At 48.3% G+C, this 12,099-nt stretch overlaps 1 protein-coding gene across 3 annotated transcripts in view; it reads left to right on the top strand.

Moving 5' to 3' along the window:
• The first annotated feature begins 4,560 nt into the window (after positions 1–4,560).
• The window catches only part of MAP7D2 (MAP7 domain containing 2), a 53,613-nt gene continuing 46,074 nt past the window's right edge, over positions 4,561–12,099 (top strand). For all 3 annotated transcript variants that reach the window (XM_079726914.1, XM_079726913.1, XM_079726912.1), the window contains exons 1-2: positions 4,561–4,638; positions 5,964–6,127. In XM_079726914.1, the coding sequence (XP_079583040.1) occupies positions 4,563–4,638; positions 5,964–6,127 (240 nt within the window). In that variant the 5' untranslated portion in view covers positions 4,561–4,562. The remainder of the gene's footprint in view (positions 4,639–5,963; positions 6,128–12,099) is intronic.

Here is a 12,099-nt window from a genome sequence, read left to right as displayed (position 1 = left end):
ACGCCAGCACAGTCGTCACTGCAAGGCCCCTTCATGACGCCCTTTTGTAGCCACCACTTCCCTTCTGCCCCTCTTCCCTAACCCCTGGCGAGCACTGATCTCTTCTCCATCTGTTCTCTTGGGGTTCAAGGATAAAACGGGTCTCTGGTTTAATAAAAGATAGACAGTACGTGCGCACATGTAATACAAGGTACACGGGACAAAGGACGACTGGGTACAACGCTAGGATTTTGGGCCATACAGAAAGAAGACTGCCTTGTGAACCGAATTCAGCATCAACTCTTGACTATACCATGTCTTTAGAGGAGATCTCCCGGTATTGTTAGCATTTGTGTATTAAGGTCAGTTGCCCTGGGTCTGTTCATCACAGTCTACCTTGGTCGTTCTGGCTGTGTTGCTGTAGTGGTAATAACAGGTCAGGTCCACACCCTCTAACACGTAGGGGCTGTCTGGTTTGTGCTGTACCCCTTCTTCCTTCGGGATAAGCCCAGGGCCTCCTGGCAGGGGTCCCTGGAGGGTCATCAGGGATCACAAGGTGGAAGTTGGAGATGTAAGTTAATTATTTGGTTTCTCTTCAAATGGATGTTCTGGAAATGATTGCTTGATAGTTCTCTTTTAATCAGGAGAGGCAGATGCTGTGTGGGGGAAGGAGGCCTTACCCCAGCCTTACTCACCCAGCAAAACTCAACCCTGATTGGACTCTGAGAGTTTCCTTATTCATCTGTGTCCCAGAGCAGTTACGTGTGAAGGGAGAGAATCACAAGAGTGAGCCTGGAGGCTCCTGGTCCAGTGCTGTTCAGTACGGTAGCCACCAGCCTCATGTGGCTAGTGAGTGCTTGAAATGGGCCCAGTGTGATGGAGGAACTGAACTGTTAATTGCGTTTAATTTTGATTGTCTTAAATTTAAACAGACACACATGGCTTGTGGCTCCCATATGACAGCATAGACTCCAGGTTACCCACCTTGGGCTATTTAGGTCACTGCACCCCACTCAGTGGGGCTAAAAAAGAATGGCTTGGCCCCGTTGCCCCCAGGACCATCTGGCTACCCCCTTTCCCTACCCGGCGCCCAAACATTTCCAAACCATCAGTTTGAAGGGGAAGCAAATAATTAGCACATCTGTGCCCAGCTGGCCAGTGCCTGGCTCACAGTAGTGCCTACTTGGTACTTCTCTAATAAGCTGGACTTGCACTTCTCTCCAAATTTGCATGCACATTCCTGGGACAAGGATAGGACTTGTTCCCTGCGTACAATACTGGGTCTCAGAAAGCCATGAAGGTTTTGTTCATGGGTGCTAAGATAGAGCTGTTAGTTTCCTCCTTTGCCAGAGAGCCGCATGGGAAAGCAGTAATTAAGAGTGTGTGTGGGTCCTGGAGTCAGGTTCTTAGGTTGGAATCTGGCGTCTCCACTTTCTGATGGCGTGGCCTTGAACAAGTTAACCTCTGTGCCTCCCTTTCTGTACCTATAAGATGAGGATCATAATAGTATCTCCGTCATCATGGGGTGATGGGGCCGAGTAAATTCAAGCAATGGACTTGGTTCATAGATTGTAGCCTCCCGTTATGACGAAGCAGGTGATGACTAAGGAGCGTGATAATGAAGATTTTCTGGAAAGGAAATGATTTGAAGGTGTGACTCTTACAAGTGCCCACAAGGGGGCAGCCTAAAATCATGCATGTCCCTGGAACAAACAGCCTTCTGTTAGTAAAGCCTCAAGGCAACATGGCCAGTTTCAAATGTGCTTGGCCCTTTTCCCTCAGTTTTTCTTTCTTTCTTCTGTTTGAACAACACTTTCAGTGGTTCTCAGGCAGTATCTTAGATCTAGAGGGTGACAGGTCATGCTTGATCTGAGGAGTTGATGTGAGTGCTGATGCCAGCATCTGTCCAGGTGGCCTAGGCTTCTCTTTGTAGCTTTTCACACAGAACAAATCCTTATTAATCAAACGCTTAAGGTAGAGACTAGAGCTTGAAAATGTTTAGAGGATCATTGAAGAGAAACCTGGTTTTGTCTCCCTGCTCCCCTTCCGCTGACCACATGGCTGCCTTTGAGCTTTGTGTGTGCACCTTGAGGCCTGTGGGGGTGGGGTGTGGCCGGAGCGGGCGACCCAGAGATGCACACCCGCCCTTGGTTCGGGAGCCCCTCCCTCCCTGCAGGGAGACTGAGAGCGCTCTGCAGCCAAGCAGAATGAAGTTAGGGTTCCGCCAGCCAGAAACTGTGGGCTCTTGAAGGTGAGTGGGGTTTAAAAAGGTGCAAGGGATGTGGGGAAAAGGGGTCAGATTCGGGGGGCCAGCATTGATGAGTTGAGAAATTGGGCCTTTAAATTCTTGATGCTGTTCATGTCATCGGTAGCGTTGTAATGATTGAGAGTTGACAAAACCCAAATGAACTTATTTACAAAACAGAAATAGACTCACAGACATAGAAAACAAACTTATGATAACCAAAAGGGATGGGGGGAGGGATAAGTTAGGAGTTTGGGATTAACAGATACACACTACTATACATAAAATAGATAAACAACAAGGACCTACTGTATAGCACAGGGAACTCTACTCAGTATCTTGTAATAACTATAATGGAAAAGAATATGGAACACTATATATATATATATATATATATATAAAACTGGGGCTTCCCTGGTGGCGCAGTGGTTGAGATTCCGCCTGCCGATGCAGGGGAGACGGGTTCGTGCCCCGGTCCGGGAAGATCCCACATGCCGCGGAGCGGCTGGGCCCGTGAGCCATGGCCGCTGAGCCTGCGCGTCCGGAGCCTGTGCTCCGCAACGGGAGAGGCCACAACAGTGAGAGGCCCGTGTACCGCAAAAAGAAAAAAAAACAAAACAAACAAACAAAAAAACTGAATCACTTTGCTGTACACCTGAAACTAACACAGCATTGTATATTAACTATACTTCAGTTTAAACAAAAAAGAAAAAAAAGAGTTGACTAAAAACAAACATGGGGAGTGGCACTTGTAGTCAGGTTTATTTTCCAGGACTTCTCTCTTGAGCTTTAATATGCCTGCTGCATAATCCAGGCTGCAAAATTAGATGCTCATGGGGAATCGTGACAAACCATTGTTTATCACGTCCGTCCTCATCTGCATTCCTGCTGCCTGCACTGCGGTCCAAGCCTCCAGGTCCCTCTCCTGGGCAGTGGCAGGAACATCCCTAAAAGGGGCACAGCTCACTGTGGCAGCGAGGCACACTATGAAGTCAGCTGGGACACTACCACGGAGGAGGGCCCAGGCGCTGGGAAGGTGAATCCACTTGTAGTAACACTAAAGCCGATTTCTCCAGAATGTGGTCCTTGGCCATTATATAAGTAGTACTCATGAACGACCAGCTGTGACCAAGTGCAATAAATTATTTTTAATCCTAAAACTGCCATGAAGGTCATTTAATCTTTGATTCAGAAAGCATTTTAGGGTCCTGTAGAAGATGGGTGGCGATGCGGAGCTCCTGGGATGTTTCCCGGACTTGGGGGGAATTGCTATTTGTTCCATTTTATTTGTTGTGGATATTTAAGTAACAAGTAAGTAAGTCCCCTACATACGAACCTTCAAGTTGCGAACTTTCAAAGTTGTGAATGTGCGTTCCATCAACGTCAGGTGTGAGTGAAATTGCAGCTTGCCCTCCGTCTCCTATTACTGATGATCCTTCAGCTCTACCATCTCCCACCTCCTCTCCCTCCTCCAGTCAGTAACTCTTCCTGCCTCTTCACTCGATGCCAGCCCCTGTATGCCAGCTGTTGTACCATACTGCTGTACTTTCCAAGGGACTGTACTGTAAGATTAAAAGTTTTCTTTATTTTTTGTGTTTGTTTTTTATGTATTATTTGTGTGAAAAGTATTATAAACCTGTTACAGTATGGTACTATATAGCCGATTGTGTTAGTTGGGTACCTAGGCTAACTTTGTCGGACTTACGAACAAATTGGACTTACGAACGTGCTCTCGGAACAGAACTCGTTCGCATGTAGGGGACTTACTGTAAACAGGAGTACGTTATATTCCTTCTTTGTGATTCTAAAATGCTAAGATTGACATGGGAGCAAACTTAGCGGAAACGAAATCAAACTTGAGTGTTATATTTTCTGTGTTCACCCGAGGAGCTCATACATGTCCCTCAGCAGTTGGCTGCTTCCAGAAAGTCAGATGTTCACTGTCTGTGTAATGATCGTGTCTACTTTTGTGCTTCTGCCTTCCCCTGGGAGCCGGACGGGGGGAGGCCCAGTGGGCTTTTCTGCACGTTGCCAGACCTGTCACTTATTGTGCCTTCTGACCCCTGTGAGGCCAGGAGGCCTGGGGACGGAGGACTAGGGAGAGGGTTGGTTCTTTGGGGCTGGCATTGGGCCACTAGCAGCCCAGCTTGGTGGGGGAGCGTGGCAGCCGCGGCTACTGCCCCTCGGGTCTCAGGATCAGGCCGTGTGTGTGGTACGGAGCACTGCTGTTGGATGATGTGTGCGTGTGGCCAGACCCAGGGTGCAGGCCAAGGGGGGTCCCTGACACTCAGCGGACAGGGAGAGTGAAGTCTTTCATCATGTTTTCTCTCTTGTAGGCATGGATGGATTTTTAAAATCTGATGAGAGACAACGACTAGCTAAAGAAAGACGAGAAGAAAGAGAAAAATGTCTTGGTAAGTTGTGCACTTTGGCTGCTTAGGTCTAAGGGAGTGGAGATGTGATGATGTCTTTTCTCAAGACCCTTAGAAATTTGTGACTGAATGGGAAGAGAACTGGGACAGTTGCTAGGTGAACGTGGAAAAGTGGGAGCAAACCCGCACTGCCACTGGCCCGTTCACAGTTGTTATATAATTCTCAGGACAGTTGATTTACTCACTGAGCGTGCGTTGAACCTCTGTTACTGGCACTGTGCTAGAGCTGTGGGTAGGATGCTGGAGAACGAGACAGTCACCGCCCCCGCCCGCTCAGGCGGCCTCTCCCCAGGGCAGCTAGAAGGGCCATCCTCGGGGGAATGGAGGAAATCGGCACCGAAGGCCATTTCTTTTTTTTTTACATCTTTATTGGAGTATAATTGCTTTACAGTGGTGTGTTAGTTTCTGCTTTATAACAAAGTGAATCAGCTATACGTATACAGATATCCCCATATCCCCTCCCTCTTGCATCTCCCTCCCTCCCACCTTCCCTGTCCCACCCCTCTAGGTGGTCACAAAGCACCGAGCTGATCTCCCTGTGCTATGCGAGAAGACCATTTCTGTGTTAGGACAGGGAACCCATTGAGAAAGGCTGTCGTACCTCTTGCAGGCTATGGACAGATTCGTCCAACCTGTTCCCCACAGGGTGCCACGAGGTAGGTGGAGTGGCTTCCCCAGGGCACTGAAACAGATGAGGAGCTTTCGAATCCTACTCCTTGAGTGCCCCCTGCTGGTAGGCTCAGACATTGCGTCCTCCAGGGAACCCTTGCCTGCCTGGCCAGGTGGAGTTAAGGCCCTTAGTAAATGTCTCAGGAAGGAGGCCGGCCGATCCTGTTCATCGTCTTCTGTTTACCCTCACCCAGCTCAGCGTCTGGTGCGTGCACAGCTAACGTGTCCCTGAGTGAAGATACCCTGATAGCTCTCATTTCTCACTCCTGCGTGTGGCCTAGCCACTGGGCCGAGTCTGACTTGATGGCAATGACAGGCAGAGCTCCCACGTGCAGGGGCAGTGACTGTCCACTTTCCGTGCATTGTTTCATTCGGTCTCCACAACACTGTGATGTTGCACATGCAACATCTCCACTTCACAGAGGAGGAAACTGAGGCAGAGAAACGGCGTAGTTAATATGTGCAGGGTCACCCAGCTAGTGGCGGAGGCGCCAGAACGCTTCATCTCAGTCACTTCAGCCTACGATCTCACCAGGCTCTTTTTTGGGGGTCACTCTTACTTCTGCGTTTTTGGTATTAATCCAAATGGTGTGGGGTGCTCTGGTAATGACACCTCTCTTCTGCCTTCCTTCCCCCAGCTGCCCGGGAGCAGCAGATCCTGGAGAAACAGAAGAGAGCCAAGCTCCAGTACGAGAAGCAAATTGAGGAGCGCTGGCGGAAGCTGGAAGAGCAGCGGCAGCGAGAGGCGCAGAAGAGGGCTGCGGTGGAGGAGAAGAGGAAGCAGAAGCTCCGGGAGGAGGAGGTGAGGGCTGGGCCCCGGCCGGCTCCGCAGTTCACGCGAGAACAGGAACAAAGAGGCAGATCCATTCAACTTAGCTGGGGAGTCTGGGCTTCCGGGACAGACATGAGGCTGGAGGACGGGCTGTGAGGGTGGAGGATGACATGACCTTGTATTCACTGCTGGAAAATCAAATAGTCTACCTTCCGATACAGACATGCTAGTCTGTTTATATTTTAATGCATGTTCTTGCTTTAATCAACCTGTCTCTCCAGTTATCTTTTAAAAAAGAAATGGAATGTAATTACCCCGACAGAGTCCTTTATTACTAAACTCTGAAAATATATTTCGAAAGCATATTTGGGGTATAGATTTTCTTAACAAGTGTATTTTAAGGGTGTAATCATAGCCTTGTATTAGGTGATGATCATTTTTTATTCATAAAGTATAGTGACTCATCATTTATTTTTATTACCACTTGTAAAAGCATAAATGTATTCCAAATTTTAATACATGATTAGTAAGCAAAAAGGTAAATATTTATTGTAAGTAATAATAGATGGGGATGATATTTGAATGAATTACCCTTGAATGAAGGATTTGTTTAATTCTTTTTGGTTTTTTAATTGTATTTTTTTAAATTCTTTTTTTAAATTGGAGTACAGTTGATTTACAATGTTGTGTTAGTTTCAGGTATACAGCAAAGTGATTCAGTTATACATATACATATATTCATTCTTTTTTAGATTTTTTTTCCTTTTTAAAAATCTTACTAAATTTATTTATTTTTATTTTTTAACATCTTTATTGGAGTATAATTGCTTTACAATGTTCTGTTAGTTTCTGCTGTATAACAAAGTGTGACTCATCATTTAGTATGAACAATATAGATAGAGGTTTGTTAATCGCCAGCACTATAAGATACAGAGATGTTGGTATAAATTCAGTATTTTTTAAATCTCTGAATTGTTATCACTGCCTTTACCCTTTTGTCTTTTTTTAATTAAAAAAAAAACACAAACATGCTCACATACACAGAATTAGACCCATCTTTGCCCACAGAGCACAGGCTTAAATGGCGGCTTCTTTGTTCCTCTTAGTGAATGGAGGCCTGAGCCAGGGTCTTAGCCACAGTCGCTGTTGCTCTCGCAGCCCGATCACTGTCTGCGTTTGTCAGCTCCTGGTGCAAATCCTAGCCCTCCCACTAAGCAGCTGGCAGCCAAGGCCAAGTCTCAGACCCTTCTAGCTCAGTCTCCTCAGCCCAAAACAGAGGTGGTCATAGGAGTTAAAAGAGGTGACTTCTGAAAGTGCCAGCAAAGCACCTAGCACAGAGTAGTCGCTCAGAAATGTTAGCTTCCCTTCAGTGACTTCAGCTGACCCTGGCTGAAGCAAGGTCAAGAGAGAGCTACCCAGGAAAGATTATGGCACAGAGCATAGAGACCAAGAGAAAAGCCACAGTGCGTTGGGGCTGTTTCAGTGATGGGGCGGATCTCTCCTTTCCCAGCCTGGGTATTTGTCGTGAGTGCTGGACTTGCCCCTTTTCTTCCCATCCTCCCTTCCTTGACTCACAGCTTCTCTCTTTTCTCCCTGCTCTCTCCATTTCCACTCCTGACCTCCTGCGGGATTGCTGATTGCAGGGGGAATGTGTGTCACTGCCGTTTCCAGGAAGGGGTGCTGTGAAGTCACGGGAGACGCTTCCTGAGCCTCTGCCACACCTGACAGTGTCACACGGGTCCACCTTTGAGGGACCCATATGACAGATGAGGGGATGTCATGCCAGGTGATTGGTCCTGATGCAGCTGACTCGTTAGTGGCTGTGCTTCGGACAATTTCCTGTTTGCTTTGTGTGCTCCCTTTCACCCCTGGTGTGGTGATGGTGGGGAGTGGGGCAGGCTGCCTGCCCGTGGTCAGCACAAACGCAGATCGAGCTCGTGCCCCTCTTCTCCCCACACACGGCAGGGCAGGGCTGAGAGCTGGGCCTCCCATGGGTGTAGAGCAACCGGAGGAAGCAGTGGGCTCCCTCCACCACCTGCTCCTGCCCTCTGAGTCCCCGGAGACCCAGGTGGAGCTTAGGGACTCTCCCCATGCAGGCTGGCCTGTTTATCACCTCATCATCAGTGCTCTGCTGGTGCAGAGGTCCGATTGGCATTCTCATGGGTGATCTTTGGAGAGGACAGATAGGTCTCTGCTGCGGGAGCCCTTTCCAAAGGAGAGCCTTTGCATTTGCCCCCATGGTTCGCTGGAGATCTTTGGGAGGGCTGCTGCCTGCTTGGCACATGGCTGTGGAGACTTTCCATCCTCTTCTCAGTGCCAGATTTAAGTCCTTTTTGTCAGGGCCTGTCTCTGTCAACCAGGGAGAAACCTCCGCAGGAAGATGGTTCGTTCCATTTTGCTTCTGTAGCTTGTTGGAAAGTGTTTGCGTTGCCCACAAACTCCTGCCTCTCTGGGTCTGATATTAGGAGCTCATAAGAGGCCTGTTGACTCCTCACACCACCACCCCCTGAGCCCTGCCCTGCCCTGTTTCCATGATGTCGCTCTTGGTAACGCCCCACGTCTGTGTGGGTGAGCCCCAGACTCGGCCTGGAGGCCTCCGCTCCACCAACACAGACGTGGGCATCACAGCCGGCCTAGCTCCCAGAGGTGTCGAGGACTGGAAGCTGGTCAGGCCTGTCCTTGGGAAGGGGGAGTCCAGTGTCCACTTGACACTCTGACCTTGAGCTCGTTTTCTCGCTGGAGGCCCGCCTTCTCCCACAGGTGGGTTCTTCCAATCTTCACATGCCACACAGCTCCCAAGAATCAAGCTTCTGGAACAAGCTTTTGTCATCTGCCTGGGTTAAGGCTGACAGCACAATGCGCTCACCCCTTCTCCACTCAGGGAAGTATAGCTTCACGACTAGGGGCCCTGGAAAATGGTATTTGGTGAAGCCACCTCCACGTTCCTCATGCGAAACAGAAAACCAGGAAAGACCTCTTTCAAAGAGCACCTTCATCTCTGTAAGTTACTTGAACACATCACAACTTCTCATATTCTTCTTGCTTGATACCTAACAAAACCCACCAGGCTGAGTGTAAAAATGAGAACTTTCTGAACTCAACTAAGCAAAAACTTCACTAAGCTGAGAGCTGACTGCTCTCAGAGGGCATTGGCTGGCATGGGGCATGGTGATTACGTGGCTTTCTGTCCAGATGTGGACGTCTGTTTGCAGGGAGAAGGGCCCTCCACGGAGCCCTGCTTAGGACCATTTGGGGGCTTGTCCCCATGCTGTCATCCCCAGAGCACATGTAGTAAGGGCAGTGGAAAAGGCACAGTCAGCCCTCCACTCCTGCCTGAGACAGTTGTCTGGGTAACAGTGGCCAGGCCAAGCCCTGCTGGAGGCCCTTCATACTGCTCGGCCAGCTCAGTGCATCACCTTGGTCATAGATCTCCTCTAAGTTCATCCAGGCAGGTCTAGGGCCAGAGCTCAAGAGGTCAAGGGTGAGTTGCCCTCATTCCTTCCTTCCACTAAGCCCCACCCAATAGAGGACATTCTAGGGACAATAATCTGCGTTGCCCTTTCCCCATCCTCTGTTGATCATCAGATGATCCTCAGGAGAGCCAGAACTTGGCAGGAATTGCAGTATGCAGTATGCAGCTGTGATATTTATTAATACCGTTCTTCTGATGTGATTGAACTTTCTCGCACACGTTCTCTCACGCTCAGCCTTGCCTCTAACCAGTGGTTCTCAGCACCATCCCAGCGCCAGCAGCACCTGCATCTCCTGGGAACTTACGAGGAATGCATTGTCAGCACATTCACCTCAGACCCGCTGACTCAGAAACTCTGGGGGCGGGGCTCAGCAACTGGTGATTTAACAAACCCTCCAGGTGATTCTGATGCAGACTCACTCACATTTGAGAACCACAGCTCTAAACTGCCATGTTAGCAATCCTCCTCTTCAAACTTGGATTCAGCTAGCATTGGTTAAGGACTTACTATGCTACTTGTTATAGGTAATATCATACCCATTTTATAGACAAGGGAACCGATGCCCAAGGATGACATTAAACGATTAACTCAGGGTCATGGGACTAAGTAGCAGGCAGAAGTGAGATTTGAATTCATATCTGCTGATTCCAAACTAGGATTCTTTGCATTCCATCACATGAAGGAACAGAAAGATACACACACATGCTAGGTAATACGGGACTATATGGGACTAATCTCTAATAAGAGTGAAGTGAACCAGTTTTGGTTTTGACATGTTTGAAACATCCTATTCTGACAGCTTGGGTTTTATAAGTTCCCTTACCGTAGAGCTTGGTTACCACCTATTTTTAATCATCTCTCCAAAAGTGGGTGACACAGAGTGACTGTGTCTTCTCTCAGGGATAGCGTCATTTTCATAAGTCTATGTACAGTTCAAAGGAATAAATCTCTAATGGTAGAATTTGGAGCAGCTCAGTGGGTTGGGGGTAGATGACAGAGGTATTTTTTCTAAAGATAACCGAAAGGCTCAGGAGTAGGTCTGGCTTTGGATGAACATTCCCTTAAAATTATGCCCCTACATAACGGTTGGCCATGACTCTTGGTGTTCTTTGTTCTCATAGTCTCCTAGTAGATGAAGGACTTACTTTATATATAAATTTATTTTTTATTTATTTATTTTTGGCTGCATTGGGTCTTCGTTGCTGTGAGCGGGCTTTCTCTAGTTGTGGCAAGCCGGGGCTACACTTCATTGCGGTGCGTGGGCTTCTCATTGCAGTGGCTTCTCTTGTTGCGTGCAGAGCACGGGCTCTAGGCACACGGGCTTCAGTAGCTGTGACACGTGGGCTCTAGAGCACAGACTCAGTAGTTGTGGCGCACAGGCTTAGTTGCTCTGTGGCATGTGGGATCTTCCCGGACCAGGGCTCGAACCCATGTCCCCTGCGTTGGCAGGCAGATTCTTTTTTTTTTTGCAGTACGCGGGCCTCTCACTGTTGTGGCCTCTCCCGTTGCGGAGCACAGGCTCCGGACGCGCAGGCTCAGCGGCCATGCCTTATGGGCCCAGCCGCTCCACGGCATGTGGGATCTTCCCGGACCGGGGCATGAACCCGTGTCCCCTGCATTGGCAGGCAGACTCTCAACCACTGCGCCACCAGGGAAGCCCAAGGACTGTCATGTGAGATCTTTCTGGCATGTAGGCAATCTCCCATAACCCACTCAATACTAAATTCACTCTGAGGTGAAAGATTTCAACACTTAAATTAGGTCATTGGTGGGAGGGAGGGGATATGGGGATATATGTATACGTATAGCTGATTCACTTTGTTGTACAGCAGAAGCTAATGCAACATTGTTAAGCAATTATACTCCAATAAAGATATAAAAAAATCAGGTCATTGGTTAAATAATTGATGTTAAATCCATATAAAGGAATACTATTGAGCCCCAGTCTTGAGTGATCAGACTTCAGTCCTCAAATAGTCAAGAAGCTCTAGTGCCTCCAAGCCCTCATCTTTTCTCAGACAAACCGCTGAGGCTGGCTGTCAGAATTTAATGGGCCAGGGTCTTGAGAACAGGATTCTGCCAGGAAATGCACACTCATGATTGCAGAGTCTCAGCCAAAAACTAGAGCGCAGTTAATAGCAAATACAAATCTGAGACTTACAGGAGGAAAGAAATCCCCTTTCTGCTCACAGGTCCCTGGAGAAGCTGTCTTTTAGCAAAGTGCTATTCAGAGGAAAAATTATGCAGAGGAGGCTGAGATGTGGAGAATGCTCATCTCATCCCTCTGGTATGGACAAAAGGGATAGATCCAGGCACCTCCTAAGTGACCTTTCTGTGTTTCTAGTGAGTGAAATAAAGGAGCCTTTCCCCGATCCTTAAGTCACGGTCACTCAGTTGGTGCTGCCCTAAATTAATTTTGCTTGCTTGTTTATTTAAGCCATGAGAAAATAGTATCTTTTTGTTTTGAAGTTGGGCTAGGATTAGCCCAGTTCCTGGAGCACCTCAGGGTGGGGTTTTATGAGGGTGAAA

Source organism: Hyperoodon ampullatus (assembly GCF_949752795.1).
Source record: "Hyperoodon ampullatus genome assembly, chromosome: X".
Classification (NCBI taxonomy): Eukaryota; Metazoa; Chordata; class Mammalia; order Artiodactyla; family Ziphiidae; genus Hyperoodon; species Hyperoodon ampullatus.
The sequence above is the reverse complement of the archived record's forward strand: the minus strand, read 5'-3'. Positions and strand labels throughout refer to the sequence as shown.